Below are 22,383 nucleotides of genomic sequence, written 5' to 3'. Positions count from 1 at the left end.
CCTGTGAAATCCAATTTTTTAATGCACTCTGATATTAACTGTAAGCAGTCATTGTCTCTGTACGTGGATTTCACTCCATGCTGCTAATAAACTTGTAATTTCTTCGTGATCGCACTCGGCACTTGAGATTATATCTTCCGACACAATGTATCTGATCTCTTCCCCGTGTCTCAAGTCAAGCGCACACCTCCAATTCTGAAAGCGAATCATGTCCTCGGTGGGCGGGACGGACGCTTATGGACACGTTGGATCCTACAGACACCCTTAACACCTATAAAAGTTTCAAGCACATCAACACAGTATTTAGATAGTTTTGGAATGATCATTTCTTTTCAAGCCAAACTAGCAAATATGGTTTATGACTTACCCAACAGCTTTTCAGTTTCAGACAGGTTCATCAATTTGTAATGCATTAAATAAATAAGTCTTAGAGGTGTTGATAAGACTAGGCAAGACCTACCCCATGTGGGATGTATTTAACACATCAGATTTAAAAAAAAAAAAAAAAAAAAAAAAAAAAAAAAAAAGGAAAGGAAAAAACTAATGTTAGCTGAAATTGTAAACGGATAAAAATGTGCTTTAGGTGATTCTGAATGACATACCGTTCCCCTGCCATCTCTCCGTCTAGTACCAGGGCTGACGGCATGGGTGTCCCTCTGCATCGTGTCAGTCCAGAGCTCTGGGTTCGGACTCTGTGGCCCAGTTTCTTGAAGCTTCCCTGGATTTTCTTCCTGCTTCTTATCTGAATGGACGGACAGTTGATGACAGCAAAGTAAGAGTGGAGGGAAACCAGAAAGACAATAGTTGTCTTAAAACTTCTCAGTCAGATATGATTGTTTAGATTTCAGTTTAAGGCACCTCTGGTGGTTAAGTGAAAAGGCTGATGCAAAACAAAGCCTGAAGCTCGCAAAGCAGCAGTCAGCAGGGCTACAAAATGGCTATTCTTCACCTTGCTTATCACCATATCATGGAGATACAGAGATGCTTAGCACAGGAAACAGATTTGCCATTGGTGCATGGCAGATCGGGCAAACACGCGCTTGAGGCAAGGCTGATTTTAAGAAGATAAGGAAGTCATAAACAATGAGTAGTATTTTCAAATATTTTTACAAGCAATGATCACCCATTTATATAAACATTACACACACCCACACACAATTATAGATTGGGTAACTAGAGATTTAGCCTAAATCTTAGGTAAAGTGGACTCTTATTTTTGGATAGTACCGATTGTAAAAGGGGAATGTTATTGACATTTCACATTCAATATTTTAACAAACACGACAGTTGTGGTACTCAAATAGCACTTACATTTTATTCACACCATTGGTTCTGCAACAGGTTAACACAAAATTATGACAATACATATACATCTGCAGCTAAACACCACCATTTGCTAAGCTAACCTCTACAAAAGGACAATTGTGTGGTAAACATATGGTTTATTTCCATGTCTTTGGTGATAGACTGTCTGTGTCATACAGAACCTGCGATACGATGAGTGAAAGGCTTCTGCCGGACATTTCTGACACCAGGATGGTAATTGCAGTACAAATGCCTTGGATTTTCTGCACATATCCTATGGCATATAAGTGACTGGGTATTCAAGGTTTGCCAAACATAGCATGTGAATATTAACAAAATAGTCAAGTGACATTCATTTACAGCATTCTTACCTGTCCTTGGTTTATAAATGCCTTCACTATAGTTTTACGTGATTGTTAGCACTGTGATTATGCAGATACCTCTAGCCACGCTAGAGTTCAACTTTCAACCTGTTTAAATAATTAAAATAACCGACATGATGGTTTAAAGCTTGATAAACAAACCACTTCCTGCCAAATGAGTTCTGACGCATTTGACCTGCCTCAAACAATATCCCAGAACATTAAGCACTGTGCTGCACAATGCCCTGATAAGAGCATGTCATCTGGAAGCAGGAGGTCACTCTATAAAATCCATTCAGATAATAAAGGCAAGATTTAAAAATGATAAAATAAATAATAAAGTATTAAGAAAGATTAGGACAGTCTCAGCTTGTTTACTGTATCATACAGTGTATGGCTAGGAGAATGAAATGCTTCAAATTTATTTAATCTTGGTTCCATCTTTCCGTATCTGATTTCAAGCATGTTTTTGTCTACTTGCTAGTGCAGATGCTCGAACATGGCTGCCAGGCAAAAAATCTGCCAAAACCTGACAGATTTGTTTCTTTGGGGTGTCCCCAAACTTTATGAGATAACTCATAAATCAAAGTACAATGCATCACATTATACTATCAGTTAATTTACTTAATGCCAATTTTGGTGATATTTACAGTTCCCGTCTTATACTGCCAACAAGTTAGTCTATTTGCTCTTGCCTTTAGGGGTGCTACCAATTCTACCAGGTTATACAAATAGAAGCAAATCCTATAGAAGAGGAAACATCTTTTCTTCTTGTCGAATGAAAATTATAGATAAAAGCAATTCACTGATTAAACAAAGAGCAGCACAAATGCATGCACATTCAAATGATCACTGGACCTTGGAATTTGGGGGAACATGAGTACTACAGCTTTGGGAGCAACATTTTATTCTCCTGAAGATGTGCACTGCAATACGTTTAGTATACCTGCCCAAAAATAAAAATAAAGGAGATCCTGGGAAACCTGACTAAAAACAAACATTATAATTTTTGTACTAATAGATTGTTTTTTTTCACATAATCTTTGAGGACCAAGTGAAAATCATGGTGTAAGTGTCCACAAACACTTCCAAATAATAATAATAATAATAATAAAAAAAAGGTTTTCTGAAGGTAATGCATAATCTTTGAGAGAGCACTGCTAATGCCAACCGGACAGATCAGGCCTTTATAGGGGAAAGCTGCAGAGTTACATGCTTGTGGCCACTTACAATGGCTCAAATGACATGCTTCCTAACAAGGTTTATTCCCCAGTGCAATTTATTGGGTTAATTTTCAGTCGTTCATGGGTAACAAATGTGTGGGTTTTGTTCGAGGTCTTTGTGTCATGCAGTGCACATCAACCTGCCTGTCACTTTCTCTGAGAACCACTCTATACAAGAATGGAATGAGCCCCCACTCCCCCTTCCCCATCCCCTCCTCTCAGCTGCCCCCTCGACACTGTTGATAAGTAAGTGTAGTATTTCCTAGCTTCTTCAGACTTCTACTTCTCCTAAATGCACAGCATGTTTTTCTATTCACAAAAAGATGAGATTGCGAGAGAGAGGAGAGTGCAATGAGTGTGACATTCACATGCTGCTTATCTGCTTTGCCTCGGACGAATCTATGGGTGCTCTGCTTAAGCAGGATGCTATTCTTTACTGAGGTAACACAAGCCGCCTGGCTTCACACTCGGCCCATCAGCAGATTTTCCAGGAGGCAGTAAAAACGGTCTAATCTCATTTTAAACAATGCCACATACTTTGTTTGAACAACACTGTTTTGATTATCAGGCAAATTTGCTTGAGAAGTCTTCCCTTTTGGCAGAACACAGGTATGTGAACTTGGAAGCGATTCATGTGGGAAATTCACGGGGCTGGCGGGGGGGGGCGGGAGTTTCGGATGGCAGAGCAGTGAAAGCAGTGAAGCAAAAAGACAGACCTGGAGCTAAACAGCTAAGCAAATGGATGTCAGGAGAGTCATGCATCCTAACTGACTCCAGAACTTATGCTACAGGGAAAGTCCAAAGGTATATAGCCTACAGATATGTAATCACTTCACATACAGCTGCTTTATAGATATGGTATCTTATTTTCTTGTAGGCTTTTACGTGGAGTATGCCCATGTGGCTGTATGGTTAGATTTGTTATGTGAGAAGACAATCCAGGTGCAGGTGTTGTACAGGTGTTGTATACAATCCTGTTTGTGGCCAGCTTAATTTACAAACCGGTTTGAATGGAATGCATGTTCTTCCTCCGTCATAGTTGTGTCAAATTGTGTACATTAACTGCTGTTGGCAATACTGTGAAAAATGAGATGCTGTCTCACACCCAGTTTAGTTTTCATAATCACAACCATGTCCAATGTTATTACCCAGCCTTTTGAGTATCACCATGTAATGTTAGTTTCAGAGCACGTTATGGTTGTCATTGTGGTCAGATTACAGAACTACAGTCACAAAGTAGGGCACGGCTACCCTACGTTAGGAGAACAGTGGTTGCATTTTTGTGAAGGGAAAATCATGAAGATACAAGATGCAATGCTGTAACTAAAAAGTAGGACAGAGTAACTAAACATTTGTACACTTAAAACGCACATAGAGGAAAACAAAAAAATAACAAATCGTAGGGAGAGACTTCAAGTCCTGAATTTCAACACTTTACATTAAAAAAAAGCACAGTTTTCTAAAATTTGGCACTTAGTTAACTGAAAACCTCCATTCTAAACACCCCCCCAATGCATGCATGTTCTCAGCCGGAATAGCTGTGTGAAAAATAGCTTTCTACTATGAAATCTCAGAAGCGACTGCCAGAAACCTCTTTCAAGTCATTTTGTACCGATTTCTAAACTGAACAGCATTGTAACACAGACTGACTCAAAATCAGACATCCGTGAAAAAACAAAAAAAGTCAAAGTGTAGCTCTTGAGACAATGTACATAATGAACCATAGAGATCAGTTACTATCTGTCTCGTACAATAGCACAGCGCTTTGCTGATGTTCTCTCTCAATGAACATTTATATTTTTCTAACTTTTCTTGTGGCTCTGAAATTCTTGGCTTGTTTGTGAAACCTTCCAGATTTTCGTTGTTTTTTTAATTCAAAATAAAACTAAAACATGACATAGAAGCAAATATAAAAAGTACCACAGCTTGCATTTTAAGTTTTGAAGGCATGTAAACCTTTTCAAAAGCCTACGTGAAACTTAGTGAATACAATATAATCTTACGTTAATGACTACAGTACCTTATTTCATTACACACTCGGTAATGACAGCAAAGAATCTGGGGAAACTCCAAAGCCAGTATTGGTCTGTGCCTCCGTCAGAAACAGAGGGCAGAATTAGCACATTAAAAACCTTTACCAAATCTAGACAGATTTGACAAAATCTACAATAACTGAAAAACAAAGAATTCTTCACTACATAGTTTGCTGTTGTTCTTTAAGAACATACGATGTAGAAAATGTTCAGACAGACGAGGCCTGCGCACTTTGTGCATGAGTGCTCCCACTGAAAATTGACACCTTTTGTTTCTTAAGTGCCTGCTGTGTAAAGCCATATTCCTCTGAGGATATCACACTACAGTCAGAAACCGTATTCCTGCTTTTGTTTTTGTTGACATGTCTTTCAGTTACAAGATGAGAGAAGGATGAATTAGGGTATGCTTGCATTATGCATTCAGCAGACAGTAGGTAACAAAGCAGTCTCCCTTCCAGCCCAGACCATCCCACCAGTCAGGCACATGTCATACCTGTCCCCGGCTGGCGGACGATGATAGGACCTTTGAGTGAGGATGAAGAGATGGACTCCTGTGTGAGGTGGGCTGGTGTAGGTCGGTGTTGGACCCCACTTTGCCCGCTTCGACCAGATAACGACGGGCTACTCTTAACATCTTTGTAAAGATGTTCTTTGGGGCACTTCCTGCAGTTTCTGAAAATAAAAAATGAATAACAAAAGTAAATATCCAATACAAAAACACTATATATTGTACACATACATACTATGTAATGTTCATAAAATGTTGTAAGCTTGAAAAAATGCTCCTCCAAGCACTGTGAAATATCCTGCACATATGCTTTTGATTATTATCACAAGCCATCATATTTACACAAAAAGGTGTTTAAAGTCAGAGAAAGAGAAAACTGAATGAGCGAGAGAGAGAAAATAATCCTTGCCAAAACCGACATTCAGGTTTGACATCCATTTTCTATCTGTACCTAGTGTTATCTTCTCTTTACAATCTTTTCTACCAGAAACATAAGGGATGCATGTCATCAATGACAATGCCAAGCTGGCTTTACAGAGCTGGCTAGGCTAATGTCTTAATTAAACCACATTTATTGATGATCAAATGATTGGTCATGGACAATGGTAAAATCTACATCAAAGTATGTTACTTTCAAATAAGGACACAGTAAGCAAACCTCAGTCTTGAACACATTTGTTTCATTTTGGGCCACTGCAAATCAAAGGGGCACTTATCTTCCTTTTTCCTCATTGTACACAATAAGCTTCTCTACTGGTAATATAACTTTGACTATCGCCACTATGTCAACAACAGTGGAGTTCTTATGATTAGTGTTGGCTGGCGGTTTGAGTGCAGGGTTACTGGCAAAACATTTGATAGAGACATTAGCGAGCTTTCACGATAACTTCTAGCTTAAAAATGAATTGGAGCTCTTTCCTTTGAGGTGCCATTTAGTACACTGCTAACCTCGTAGTTCACTCTTCAATTTTAAGGTTTTCATAATTAACAAAAGGAGGGGTGGCTACATTTAGGAGAAAACACACAAAGGCCCTTTTCATTCAGTCACCTTGTCGAAAGGAACAATTTCTTACACCCACCAGCAGTGTCAAATTATTTGAAAAAGACTAAAATCGTTGCAGCAGGTTACGGTCATCAGGAAACCTTGGCAGGTCAGCTCATGTCATTGTGAGGCTTAAGGCTGCTGAACACTTTTAAAAATGATTGCTCAATTGATGTGACAGTCCTGTCTCAATCTGGTCAGCGAGTCCATAGCAACTGACCTGCATTCACAGACTGCGATGACTCGTTTGGCACCAAATCTTTCACTTCAGCTAGGTCTCTCTTCTCTTCTGTGGCCATCCCCTGTGAGACCGGTGCACCATTCTCTAGGGTCTCTGTCAAGACACAAACAACATTCAGATCAATTCCACATAGTATAACCTTGGATCTTAGAAAGCTTTTTCACAACACACACATTTCTGGCACCAACCATATTGGGCCAAGCCTCCTTCAGCAGTTGTCAGATTGTACTAGAGGTCATGTGCTATACAGATTGATATTTTTAGTTTAAGGATACCATGAGTACCAGTATGGTGTGTAATAGCTGGGACATCCTAACAACTGGATGAGCAACACTGTAGCAAAGTTAGAGTTTGCCGCTGCTCAACTATACACAGCCAGACCAAAAAGATGGGAGTGTAACATGATGGTTCAAGGAGAGAAGCCTAGAAATAAAGATTGTCTGAACTTAATATTGTAGAAAACTACAGCGTCAATTGAAGAAAGTAACTTTTTCTTTGGCCTGAGAAAGTGCTAAGGGCCTTTTGTCAATAGGACTACAACAGTCATTAAGGAGAAAGGCAGGTCTTGAACTAACAAATGCATTATGTAGAGAGGTCAGTTGTTCCAATACTTTCAGTAATATATAGTGTATATATGATTTTATATACCAGATCAGCAAGGACAAATACTCTTAATTCTTGGATCAGTTTTATTCAATATAGTTCATGCAAGTTTAAAAGTCATCTTTTTCTACTGCTCCACACTTAAAACATTTACAAGTAATTGCATGCAACTATATCCTACATTGTTCCCGAGGCTACATGGAGGAGTACGTCATCTCCGAAAGGCTGCAAGCATTTGAGTTTAGCCCATTAAAAATAGAAAAGCCAGGCTATAACTACAAATCCTGCTTTGGAAAGACCTCTTTCATCATTTTCTTAGGAGACGGCTGCAGGCTGCCTCATTAATGCTTTATGGGTTTGTTTTAGATTTCTCGAAGATCCACATTCTTAAGAATCAGATTCTACGCAGTATTATATGGTATATTTAAAACGTTTATGGGGTGCGTGTGTGTGTGTGTGTGTGTGTGTGTGTGTGTGAGAGAGAAGGGCAGGACAAGGGAGACGTATGACTTGCACCTGCTTCACAGAAAAGTCAAAAGGGTTAACCACAAATAAATGTAAAAAAATCAAGATTTAATCTGGTGCCTTATACAAGTATATTACAAGAGTAGTCTTGAGGGATAATTCAGTCTTGTGAGGACAATGAACATTTCAGAAAGTCCTTAATTGTTTGCCAAATCTACAATTTATATGTAGCAAAAATAAGAATTGAATGCACACAATTGTACAACTGGATTGCATATTGTCCATTGCTGAAACGGACAGTTGCACAGCTGTAACAATGGTAAGACTAAGAGTAAACCATGGGACTGTAAAGATCCAACAGGCAGATTTACACTGTCAGAAGAAATTTCATTGACGTGTGCATAACTGACATTTCCTCATCAACAACATGAGATGTTACAAGCTGTATAAATGCAGGAGATGTTGGCTTTACATTTGTGATTTGTAAAATATGTGTTTATATAATAGGCAACACTACAGATACATACAGCCATTTCAAAAACAGACTGAAGGAGGTAATATGATGAATATAGGTTATGCAGAACTAACTTATTCACAGAAATGAATAAACACAATATAGTGCGTTTTTGGATTAAAGATTCCTGCTAAATGAGCGTGTATGTGTCTGAAGTTTGCACCTAATGGCCAGGCTGTGGTGCATTTACTGTCAGTTTTTATTTTTCCCCATTTTAAGCGATTACCCCAATCTTTTCACAAGAACAAACATACAAAAACACACCTGTCCCTGGTGTTTCTACGGTCATAATTGGTATACATTGTGATGCATGTTCTTGCAAGCTACTGGGATATCCTCCATTAATCCAGGGATTCAGAGAAAGTCACAGAGCGAAATCAAAATCCTTTCTGTGGGGATTGATTGTGCAGGCGTCACACAATGGCCTGTGCAATTATGCTATACACATACAATGAAGAGCACTAGAACAGTTTTCCAGGGAGGGAAAGGAAGTATTATAGTTGTCTATCTATACACACCCACACCCATGATAACGAGATTATCAGTGTTATTCACTTCACCTGTCAGTGGTCATAATGTTATGGCTGATCGGTGTATATATAACTAGGGCTGGGCGATAAATCGATAACAATAATTATCGCGGTAATTACTTAATTTCGATAACGATATAAAGACGTTTAGATTAGTTTTCGATAATGTCAATAATTCGGTACAGCAGTCCAGTTCACCTGCGGGCAGTTTAGCGGAGAGCAGCACCACCGACACACTGCGCCTCGTACCCCCGGCTCAGCGCCGCCACAGCGGTCTGTGAAACCCGGCCGAGTGGAAGATCATTTGTTGTGGAGGAGCAGCGGCTGTGGGTTTGGTTTGTGTTAAAAACAGAGACAGAGATCAACACTACGAGCGACACAGCCTGATGTGGGAAGGACTTGTGTCTATTTCATTCTTTATGCTTTACACGATTGGAGACCGTGTAATAAATACACGTTTCTGTTAAGAGAGATTAGGAAGAGCTAAACGTGTATAGACAACATTATATTCAGACAAGCATGTTCCCATAAGAATATGTTTCCATGTGCAACAATAAAACATTTGCTATTTATTATTTTTCTAATTATTGTGATCATCAAGATATGTGCTAGTATGTATTTTAAACGGCACAACTTGACTACCTTCAATTATTACTCTTACTACAGATTTGTAACTGCAAACAACACTTTTTGCCGTATTATTTATAATTTACTTATCAGACGTCCTTAACCAGGATAAACTACAGTTGAAACAAAATACACACGTTTCACGATTAATCATCCACATACAATATAGCCGGTTATAATTGAACAAAAGTGCGCACGTCTCAGTCATGGCGTTTATGGACCCATTTATTAAACCAGTCCTCATGTTTAAGAGGGAAACCCAGATCTGCTGTATTGATTGATTGATTGATTGATTGATTGATTGATTGATTGATTCATTCATTCATTCAATTAACTAGTAAATGGACACGTTAACTAAATCGTTCATGCTGATTGTCTCTGCGGGGCTGTTATACATCAGACTGCAGATATTTATTTTGTTGAGGGAAAAGGACTGAAAAGGGATTTTATTTAATTTTACTCATGCATATTTGTATGTTGAAAAAGATTGTCTTATAATTGTTTTGAATGTTCTACCTCGGATTTGTGAAATGATCCACTGTTTGGCAAGTGTTTGTCATGTTCTGACCATAAAGAATAGTTTAAAACCAAAAATAACCGTCTGGTTTCTTCAACTTTCACTCTGGAGCAAAAATCAGCCTTTAAACTTGAAAGAAATAATGATTTGACATTTATCATGATAATTATCGATATCGACTGATATGATTTATTTTTTTTCGTGATAACATTTTTGGCCATAAAAAAACAAGGCTTTTTTTTTTTTTTTTTTTTAATACTATAAAGATAGCATAGTAAATTAGGGTAATTCCAGATGACCACACAATCATGTTAAGACATAATTGGCATAAGAGATTTTTTATATATAAAAAATATCTATATAAAACTGTACACAAAACAAAAAACAGCCAAATCCACTGCCTTTTAATAAGCATCACAGAACCATAAAAAGATATGGGCCACATGGGTTGTTTATGCATAGCCCACATTCTATGCCATTAAATAAAACCTGGGATTACACTCCTGGCAGAATGCTTACAGAATGATTCGGTGTGGATGATAATAGGTAAATCTAAGCTCTCAGTATCATCACTCCCAGGCCCATAAACCAACATGTCTTGGTGAGAAGACACAGCTTTTCTCAAAGGTGGGCCCCAGTTTGAAAGGTAAAGGCTAATTCTAAATTACTTCTGACCTTCTGACCCTAATGTGTGGCTTACTTCTAATCCTAAATGTTCAGAAGAAGGTAAAGGCATGTAAACTCTTTGAGATTAATTGCGTGTTTATTTCTGTGTAGTTTTAATTCACTAAGCCTTAGAGGTATGGGCTGACATAATGACAAAGTCAGGTTAATAGAAGGCTGTTTCACTTAACCCTATGATTTCTTGAAGGCCAAAAGGAGTGAGTGAGCTGACAAAGGACTTAAATTACACACGTGTAGCTCTTTGATGTTTCAAGGTTTAAAAAAAAATCATACACAGGTTTAAGTATAAAGTGGAATTTGCATTAATAAATGAAGACTGGACAAGTAACATTACTATAGGTGAGGTGAAACCATTAAACCTTTCCTACCTTTACCAGTAGCCCTTATTCAAAATTGGAAAATTCTCCATTTTGTTTTTTTCTTTTTTAAATCAGAACACTTCCCCTTAACGTACTGATGCGGGACATTGCCCTGTCTAGATGTCAAATATATTCTATTTGCACTATTGCTGCAACAAGATTGTATGAACCCATGTATGAGTTTCAGCTTTGTGTATTACTCCAGAGAGGCCAGGTGTAGTAGTTTCATCCAAGGAAATATAGAGTACTGGAGACAAAAGAGGTCTGTGATGAAGTTGGGGTACCTCATTTTACATCAATGTAGCTGCCTAGCAACCAAGACAGTAATCTTCTATATGATAGTATGTTCATTGGAAAAATTTTAGACGAAATGCCCCGACTGTCCGTCTCTGGTACGCTCTATTACAGTTGAATAAACTATTTTGGTTTTATTCTCATTACACTGAGCCCCAAGTGTCCGCCTGTCTATTGAGGGAGTACAACTCTCCCTCTTAGAACAAATCTTAAATGAATAAGCCTAATATCCAAATAAACTTTAGAATCTTTATGCAAAACTGTGATACTGCACTGAAGTGCAGAAGAGAGAGACTTCTTACAATAACCGACTATTTAGGTTTTTAAAGCGAAACAGCAGTCCGAACTCTATCCCTAAACAAAAATGAAATGTCAAGTTAGGCTCATGAAAATCTACATTCAGTCAGTCAGTATAAAAGCAACTCTAACCTGAATAAAATCTTAGGTTTCCTAACCCTGGCCTGAAACAAAACATAACCCTAACAAACGCTAAATAACTCCAAACAATGCTCTCTAAACAAACTAAATGAAACAGTAAGACTATTCCTTCAGATTGTAACATTTATAATGTGGTGGGCAGGAGGGGTTGGTGTGCCACACAAACTTATGTTAAGTAGGTGTGTCTTAGGCTTGAAAATCCATTTTCTATTCACATTTCTAGACATAGATAGATGGTAGTTAATTTCATAATATGAATCCAAATACAGTCATGTTACAGAAGTCAAAACTGAAGAGGTAAGAAACTTCATCAATCATGAGTAGGTGATGTTGACACTGAGGCTATGCCAAACCTGCACAGGTAACAAAGACATCATCTTCCATGAAATGTTGTTTACTAAGGGCATGCAGACATGTGCAACTTAAAGTTAAGTATTAAACAAAAAGAGTGGGAACACCTTTTCACTGAATTATGCAAACAAAATCCTGTTTTCATAATAACCAAAGTAACTGGACTGTTTTGCACATGGATGACTGATAACAGACAAAGGAATACTTGGTCAGGTATTTTATCAGAACGTAATTCTTTGGAGGACGTTTAGCCTTAAATAAGTTCAGTTACAGAAAAGGACAGTTCTGAAATAGGTCAACTGAAGCAGTTAAACCCATTTGAAAGGGAGGCTTGGAACAATCACCTGATGGCTTAAGCTGAGGTGCAAGAACCCTTCCATTATTTTACACAGAAAAAACATGGCGTTTCAGGTCTACAGTTTTCAAATGTCTTAACACACTGAACATAAATAAACCTATTTTTTATACGGTTACTGACCCGATGTCTAAACAGAATTGTGAAATGAATTATATATATTAAGTGTAACAAGTTGTGTAAACCTCTCAGAAAATCTACTTCCATAATAAAAAAAAGAGTTGAAGTTGTTAAAGTTTTACAAGAAATCCAGAGTACAATCGCTCTGATATATACAATAAATAATCTCCAGGTTATGCATCTAAAAGGTTTAACTATCCCTTTTGCAGGAAAAAAAACTAAAAAAAAAAAAAAAAAACTAAAAGCCTAATCTTGAACTTCTTAAGCCATCATGTTTTGGACAGGGACCCACATGAGTGCTATACCACTTTACAGACACAGGGAATGACAGCTCCAAAAGCTGAACATCTGGCATAATAAAATCTATTTACAAAAATCATAACATAACTAGCTTTTTAAAAATCCATGATCCTTCTGCACAAGATCCAGCCTCACACAGAAATGTCCAGGTCATATACTTTGTTCTACTTTCAAGAGAAAGTTCGCAGATGCCCCAGGGTCTCCATACACATTCAGCACAGCTCAAGTGAGAGTAAAGGCAAGGCTCTCCTCAGCCTACAAACAAAGCATCACGGGGATTGCATTCAAGGGTGTACTTGTGACTTGAAGGCATACCTTATGTTTCCTTTGAAATTCTAGATGACTGTATCTGCATGGAACAACAAAAAACAACAACAAAAAAGTCTGGATTGATCTTGACATTAATGACATGACTTGACAGAGATAGCCCCACAGCATTGAAAAAACAATTATGAGCCATACATAAAAATGTGATTTTAAAAGGTACAAAAGCTTGTAGATTAGGATATAATTTGCCTTTATAAGGAGACGCCTTGACTTCCTACAAGAAAAATAATTTGACAGTCAAAGAATGTAGGAATGCTTTAATGTCTCGCCTTATATGCCTTACAGGATAGGTCTTTATAAAGCAATGACTTTTCAAATCACAGTATGCATAACAAGAATATTTATTATAGTTTTCTTCGTCAAATCCAGGACCAAAATAAAAATAATAAAAATATATATATGATATCCATGCATAAGAAGAATCAGTTTAAGAGTTCAAATTCCACTTGCTGTTCTGGAGAAATAATGTAACAAAATGCAGCAGCTCCTTGTCAGACATGTGACTGCAATATCATCACGGGTACTTTTTCATACATTTGTATTTGTCCAACGTGACTGAAGGAAAATTCAAGAAGTACAATATTTACATTTAAAACTAAATCAAGATATCTACTCAGAAAGATCTTGTTAAAGACTGGGAACAACAAGGGTACCTTTAATATAATAAACAACTTTATTATAATGTAAGCTTAGCAAAGCCATGAAAACATTGATATTTTCTAATAAATCACAGGGCAGCTTACACAATGGGCATACAACACAAGCATCCATTGTTATACTGTACCAAATGTATATTAAACAGTTTGCCATGTTGCAATGCACACACATACAGTAAAAACTATTTTCTTCAGAGGCACTGTGGCATTAAAAAAAGCGATTCAGTTGTTAGTCCTCAACTGGACACTCACAATAGTCATCCTTCAACTCTGTTTTCTTGAAGAACAGATTTACTAGTATAGAAAAGGAATAATACGCAACATCATTTTACTGTAGGTCTCCATAGTGAGCAACATAAAAGCAAACCCCTCTGCACAGAAGAGTATATATCACCTACACCGGGAGAGTAGTGCTTCAATAAAATAAAAACAAGAAAATCCATTTGGTTTATCTGGTGTAACTGCAGGGACAAAATATCAACCTTTGTGGAAATCCCAAACTCCATTTTGCTATGCTTCTCAACTCAACAAAAATGTGTTCAGTTCTTAGATTTTATTAACCAGGGCGAATGTTAGAAGACATTATTTTGGATTACATGCCAAAGATGAAAGCTTTGGCTTTGAAAATGGGGAAGCAAACAAATTTAGTCCTGCTTCTCTTGATACAAAAAAAAAAAAAGAGAATAATCTTATCTTTAGTTTAAAGGCAGTGCAATTCTTACATTTTTCACATCATAATTTAGTGACCTTCAAATGGAACTCTGCTTTTGCATTTTCATAAATACATATTGACAGTCTGCCAGAATAAAGTGGGAACACTAAGTTTAAAGCAGTCCATATCAGCACAGTGTTTGTAGTGCAATAGCATTAAGCCATGTCCTCTCACTTTCAACCTCTTAAGCACATCAAACTTTCACTGATTAATAGGGGTCAATAAATACTGCATTACAGCATAGCTTTCCCCTTTCTATGAGCTTGAAATATGGTTTTAGGATATCCATTTCACTAGAATATAGATTGTTTCATTCGCAGGCACTGACATCAAAGCACTGAACTTCTTGAACATAGGGAGTTTGTTTTAGTTTTTTCCATGCAAGATATGATGTCACAGTAATTTTCATATCTACATTATGTTATCAGAGTCATTAACTATACCTTAATGTCAAAATTCAAGGTCAGTTGCTTAAGAAAAGGGGAGAAACAAAAGCTTATTAATGGAAAGCACATCGCATAAATAAAAAGGTTCCTTTATCAAAACATCTGACCTCTACTAGAAAAGGACATATACCACCTTGTTAACATGAGCATACATCCAGTAAAGACCACCTGCGATTTCAGCTTGTACCAGTTGTGGAGCTACAATAACCGGTTGCGTTTGTCCCAAGCTCCTTGTTGCTCGGGTAATTGCGGAGAAACAATACTGAATAGTTTTTTCTTTAAATGGACATAAGTGAATTAACAGCATAAAAGAGCAAATCAAAATTATACAAAAAAAAATAACAGGTGGTTTGAAAGATAATGAAAAAAATAATGAAAAAAGGTAGTCAGGTTTCATTTAAAACTTTAGTGATGTAGAGCGGCAGCTCAATCACTGAAGTACAGTATGAATCCTACTCAAGATTTACATACGGAGTTGGCTTTGTGGCAAATAAACAGTACTAGCCTAGCAACCGGCGGCCTTGCTACTTCGAAACGGGAAGCGTGTCAGATAGAGGTCGAATGAAACATTTCCTCTGCAGGAGTACTGGAAAGAATTCTACATCATCCTAAAAAGTAAAAGTTTAGTGCCGGCAACAGCCTGTGTTTGGAATTGTTTTAAATAGTGATCCCATGGCTTTTGTTTTTACATCAGTGCTTTCTACCAAAGTAAAGCATTGCAGGTACTAACAAAGTTAATCATTGTATAGTTATATTAAGGAAATGGCCAAAGCTTTTAAAATCCAGTCCTGCATGTTAGAGCAGACAGAGAAGGCCCTGTGCAGTACAGGTCAGCTTCTGAAGAGGATTACTGGATTTCATTACTAAGGTTTAAAATCAGAGAGCCTTAGAGACCTGACCTACACTACCAAACTGAACAGTGTGAGCAGGAATTCCTTCACATTGAGGGAACAAATATAAATTAAAATGCCCATAGTCTGGGATACAGATAGAATTTATATATAAACACATCAACATCTCACTTCGGTTATAAACAAGGGGTTTCATTATACTCCATACACTGCTTAAATACAGTCTATTAACAAAACTGATTAATTGCAGAAATGTAGTGCTTTACCTAAAGTTTGTTTGATTTAGAATTGACATAAGACAATTGCAAAACACTCTGCAGTGTGTTTATATATATTATACACAACACACACACAGCCCCCCACACACACACACTAAAGACAGTGTGGAAACATTTAATTATTATACTTCACTGGGCCTAAACTAAATAAATATGAACCACAGTATCCGTTGAGAACTCAAAAGAAAAGTTAGACGGGAACATTTCTTAAGGACCACCCTGGGCTAGGAGTCTGGCACTGCCCCCGGGCTCGAGTGCTGTTTGCGGGTATTGTACAACAAGGCAGGGGGGGGCGGGGGCTGGAGGGCCAAGCTTCTCATATCCTAGGTTTCTGCTTTTGACACTCAGCTGCCTCTTTGTTTCACCTATTCACTGTGATCAGCTTTCCCACCGGCCACTCCAGACCCTGGCTCTGCTTGTCCAAGGCGGGGGGTAGCTTAAGATGTTGTGAAATGTAAAGGTGAATGCATCAAAAAATGCAACTTGCTACTCAAAATATGCTTAAGGCTTGGATCCATTTAACCATCTCCTTTCCAGCCCCTTCAATTGAGAGACCAACAAACCTCTTCAAATGCAGGCAAGGACTACGAGAGGCTTACAGTACAGCCAAGAAAAAAAGTCAGTTGAAAAGAAAGTATACATTTCAGTAAATGAAATCCAACTGCTCCAAAATAGTAAAAACTACAGTCCAATATGGCTTTCTGCATGCCACATCACAAATATGAGAAAAACAAACAAAACAACTTACTTTGGTGTAGTCACAATAAGCACTGACAAATTTATGAAGGTGCTTACTAAGATCTTGCTAAGCAACCTAATATTACAATATGCAGGATAAAGGCATTCAGTAATCTGCTGAAAATAAACCTGGAGAACACCTAAAGGTGGAAGATAATTACAGGTGTGAGCTGAGCTGCTATTAGATCATTGCAATACGGCGGGTTCAGGCTTTTCGGCAACTTTTCCTTGTGTGCAACTCAAGACACTTGATCAAGGCCAACCTCGAGGGTAACATTAACATTTCCAGCAACTGCAGCAAAATAAGCTGCTCTCCTTCACTTATTCATGGTGGGATCTTGACATTGTTTCAGTTTCACACAAACATCATAGATTTCCTTCCCAATAATGTGCATCCTGCCTCAAAAGGAAGAGGATTCATTTGTACTACTAGGCCTATCTAGAGTGGTGTTCACCCAGTGCCACAGAAAGCAACCTTTTACAGCTAACACGGACGCTAGGCCTTTCTAAAGTAGCACACATTAGCACATTTTCTGTAGTATGATACGTTTCATATTTCAGTAACCTAAAAACAGCCATAAGCCGATGCATTGATACGGCTTTAGTTCTAAAGTACCGGACTGGCAACTATATCCGAAGGCTACAACGGGGCATTTGCATCAGAGTATTGGGATGTAGGCAAATGCAGATTTAAATAAATAAAATGGTGCACTTGTAGGTGGATGATATTTGCAGACCCCACCTGCAAGCCTGCAGAACAGTGTGGAAAGAGAATGTTGAAGGATAAAGTAAGACTGCCTGGTGCAATGTATTGCAATCATCATGGTTAAAATATTACAGGTGCTGCATGAACATGAAACTCTGACATCACTCTCGCACACCTAAAGAAGTGAAGATCAAAGCGCACTCAACGATTCAGCTCCATACGAGAGCCAAGCAGCCCGGAAAACAAATACAAAAATATCAAGTCCATACTGACTTCTGCCCAAACCCAAGGCAAACGGGATAACAGTACAGCAATCAAACATAAGCAGCATTCAGCGAGTCAAAAAGGGTGTTTTAAGAGTGCCTAAAAAGGACAAGGCACACTAGCAGATGAGTGAAAAGAAGTAAAGTGGTTTTGATTTGACAGTTCTTGGTATAAGTTCTGTTAAAAAAATAAATAATAATAATAATAATGATAATAAAATCTGTCAGCTATACCAGTCCGTAAATGTACTCCTTATTATCCACAGCATTGCCAGCAATGGTATATGCCATTCCTCAGTACATCTGTAACTCAATTTCAACATCTTTGAGGGAGGACTTCTTATATATATTAAAGTAAATTGATAAGGAGCCATCAGAATTACATTTAAAATCCCCCCAGCCCCCAGCTCTTCGTACTACACACAAAGCCAAATTGAGCTGCATTGGCTGAAATCATGGACTCGTTTGAAATGCTGTTGTACAACAGGAAACCTGATAAGGGGGAAAGGAACAGCCCAGACTCAGACTTTCCAATAAATATAAAAACACAGCAGCCAAGAAATGAGAAAAAATCCCAGCCAAATCAGTTTAAGAAGTAATTTTGTTTTTCTAATGTGACACAATATACGGTTTCCCTTTAATGGCTGTTTTAGAAGCTTTCACAGCAAGTGCCTGGAATATGATACCAGCACTCAAGAAACCCCACTCTAAGACCACCCTTCTAAAAATGATTGCATTACTTTTGCATTAAAGCACTTAACTCCTGTAGGATTTAAAGGAATTAATGCATTGTTCCTTAGATATGTTCATTGATCAGAGAGTGATGCAGTTCCTTCAGATAACTGGACATTAAGATGTATTATTTGTATTAGTTTGATAAGAACGGCTCACAGATGGATACTCGCTGGTTAAATGTGACGCATGAATCAAATTGCCTAAATGTGTTGTTTTTATGATGTCTTGGGGATTTTGGGCTACTTGGGTATGATTTAACAGCATTTGGAGACACTGAAATCCCCACGCCCTAGGAAAGGGATCCTTCGATCTTCATATTTATCACTATCACAGAACCCTGGTGTGGCCATTATGCAGTATACTAAATTCTAGGGATTCCAGGGATTTCATAGAAAGTTGCAGGCAATTCAAAAGACCACCAGTGCATCTGCCAACCTGCTCCCCTATCAGGTTACAGGTTGTGTGGTAATGTCTGATACAAGTCTTTAAAATCTGAGTTGGTTTAATTTTTCTTGTTAACCTTTATTTTTGTTGTATTAACATATCACATATAACATTTCCACTCTTTGGCCACAGTCAGATAGAGATAAGCAGTACATATAATGTGAACAATGGGGGGGGATTGGCGAGGTCTCTAATGCAGATGGTTATATTTACAGGTGAATCTATACATGAACTGTCTAATTAACAGGAATGGAGTGAAGTAACAGCTCTAGTCACCAATGATTTTATTCTATTTAATTTATTTATTTTAAAGAGCAAAATGTTATTTATGTAATGTCATCCATTAAAAAAAATTTTTTTTAAAACAAATCTCTGCAAAGTCAAAACTATGATTGTTTTAAAAACAACAAACAAACAAACAATCTGACAACCTGTTTTCCTGGGGCGCTGGACGATTTAATTTCTGTGACATTTAATCTTGAAGGACATTTTGTTAGGATTGGATTCAAGTGTCAAGTTTTACATTTTACACTAGATCTGTATTTCCCAGCATCCGACTGCAGCTAATGGTGCAGGTTAGGCTGCAGACAGATTTCCAGTTTACCAGCACAATCTGTTTGGCTTTATTCTTGGATGGTAAAAACAGAAGGCTTGACAAATTCCATGTTTCTGTTAATGCACCATTTTTTAGGTCTTTTCCTCCACTCCAAAATGTAGTCTGCTGTGTTAAAGTAATTGTAATACCTTAAAACATGGAAATGTTGCAAGACACAAAGCAGGTAATAAAAGATAAAATACTGACGAGGAATGTTGGCTGGTCATAATGTGGAGACAGAGTACAGAGATTTTTCACCCACAAAGCACAAAGCCTGGAAAGTCATCCTGACCATTTAAACCCATTAGTTAAACACATTGTTCAGGTAATCATTTTAAAAGCTAATAAATTAAATCACTGTGCTCTTCTTTCTTTTCCAAAAAAGGAAAAATATTGCAGTTACTGTAATGATGACTTCAAAAAAAAAGATTGTAATGATGCCCTACTTTGAGAGTGATGCATCAGTCCGGCATAGTAATATACCCTTGTCAAGCGCAATGTCTAATTTCCTGTGTAAATGTCATGCTCCAATAATTATGCTCAGGCTAATAATCTAAAGATTTGTATGATTTCATCACACTGATGGAGGAAAAGCAGTGAAAGAGCTGGATGGGCCTACATTCACAATGACTCAGATTTTGTTAAACAAGCCCAAGCGGGCTGGCAACTTGCAGTCGTCTATAATTTCACAGTTGGATGTTTTCTATTGTTGTGACACGTGCAATGGTAAAATACTGGCTAGACTAAATAATTAAAATACTTCTGTTTTGGTTTACCTGTGTAGTCAGTCATAATTGTAACCCTGGCTGCAAACAACACAAGGGCCGATTTCAGAAACCCATTTCATCTGGAAAGGTTGACAAGACCACACAGAGAACGCAGTTCAAACTGCATTAGTGCGGTTCCCAGGCATTATGGGTGTACATTTAGTCATGTCCAGCTTTAGGAAATGCCCAAAATAATTTTACTGTACAGGGCAATGTCCTTTGTTGTATATACTAAAGGAAAGTATTTCAGCTGTGCTTTATTTTTTTTATTATATATAATTCTCAATCTGAAATTACATCATTCAATTACATCATTTCAATTAAATTCAAAAGCTTGACGGTAGCAAAAGAGGACAGTGGCTAGACTGTTTTAATAAGCAATACCTAGCCTCAAAAGTTTCCGTTATTGATATTCTTTCCTGTGAAGCCCTTGGTAACGCACTAAGCTGTAGGCTGAATGGCTCATTTAATTTTGTATTCCTCAGCTGGTCGAATTCACCTCCTTGTGGGTATGTGTCTAACTTTACTTAAAATCGAAAACAAAAGACTTCTTCACAGGCTGATCACACAATATGACTCCTTTTCAGGCAACCAAAACAGGCCGACTAGTCAGTTTGCCATTGTCTCCTTTCTTTGCCGCTTCTAATCTATCAATCAACAACAGCTCATCTCTACCCGATAGCTAGCTATCAACTGTTTAGCTCCCCAGGAAGATCAATCACTGGTATAGCGTTACAAAGACCACTTTGCCAGTTAAAAACCTGCCCTTCACTCTTCCTCATTAAGCACAACGTTCACAACCCTGGTTGCGAGCACTAACCCCATTTCACGCATCTTCATTACCCCCCCACATCAGGACAGCTTGACTGCGATCAAGTGATATTCCCCAAATCACATACATGTCAGAAACCGATATCGTCCCTGCCTGGATCTAACATGTGTCCATTACTACACACTACTTAGATGCAAGAAGACATTCCCCATACTAAATTTATACATAAGAGTATTATTTTTTAACCTGAAAAGCTAGATACCTTTTTCCCTGCTCAAAAATACTTCCGAATAAATCAAGATGCTACTTTATATCAGTACAGATGTATGGACAGCCCTATATTGTGAATAAAAGTGAAACCTATCAATACTTTCCAGATAAAGTAAAACCTAAAAATACTTTAATTCAATTCTTCCACTCTAAATAGTTATAAGTTTCAGAAAGCACTCCTTGATACTGACTTATGTTCTAGTTCAATATCACCAGCTAAACCCACAAAATTACAGACCACTTTTAGTTCAGCATATGACACAGCCATCCATTTCAATCCTCTAGGCAGGCATATTAACTTCATTCCTCTCCAACAGGTTAGGAAGGTGCAGTAGGCTTTAAGTAAAGATGTCATGTAATATCTGCTCATAATAGATGGCTTCTTACATGCATGCATGCCTTCTCAAATAAAAATTGCCTTTATTGTAGACGTAAATGCCCTTAAGCTCTGGCTATTGTGATTACAGAGGTTCCTCAAGCATTTCAGTACATTTGCTTTAAACAAGCAGCTTCTAAGTCAGATCCACTATTTCCTGCCTGATGGATTTACCACAATGTTAGCTCATCCTCGAAACATTTCAGGGGTAGGCCATTACAGACTTGAACCTCATCCTTAGCTGATGGGTTTTAATGCCAGCCCTTGCATAACAGAAATGGAACCAACTCTGTATTGTGAAACTTGTTGCCCTTAGAATTTGTTTTACATAACTGCTAGTCTTAGTTGTCTTTTTATGCATAAATAGAACATTTGTTGTGTAACCTCACTGTTACTTTTTATTTTAGTTTCCACCCCCCTCCCAACAGATGGACAATCACGAGAGAAAAAAAAAAAAAAAAAAAAAGGAAATACCGGCTCTTGATTTGATTAAATCGCACCAAACTGAGCCCCCTTCACACCGAGAACAGAACCAGAATAAACCAGTTTCTACCATTCTCAAACAACCAAAAAGCA

General features: G+C 37.8%; 1 protein-coding gene across 4 annotated transcripts in view; it reads right to left on the bottom strand.

Annotated features, from left to right (window-relative positions):
• The window catches only part of LOC136747540 (carabin), a 75,637-nt gene that overhangs the window by 19,087 nt on the left and 34,167 nt on the right, over positions 1–22,383 (bottom strand). For all 4 annotated transcript variants that reach the window (XM_066700425.1, XM_066700426.1, XM_066700424.1 and 1 more), the window contains 3 exons: positions 6,694–6,807; positions 5,417–5,595; positions 603–742 (listed from right to left, as the gene is read on the bottom strand). In XM_066700425.1, the coding sequence (XP_066556522.1) occupies positions 603–742; positions 5,417–5,595; positions 6,694–6,807 (433 nt within the window). The remainder of the gene's footprint in view (positions 1–602; positions 743–5,416; positions 5,596–6,693; positions 6,808–22,383) is intronic.

Source organism: Amia ocellicauda, chromosome 4 (genome assembly GCF_036373705.1).
Source record: "Amia ocellicauda isolate fAmiCal2 chromosome 4, fAmiCal2.hap1, whole genome shotgun sequence".
Classification (NCBI taxonomy): domain Eukaryota; kingdom Metazoa; phylum Chordata; class Actinopteri; order Amiiformes; family Amiidae; genus Amia; species Amia ocellicauda.
This window is presented reverse-complemented; position numbering and strand designations above follow the sequence as displayed.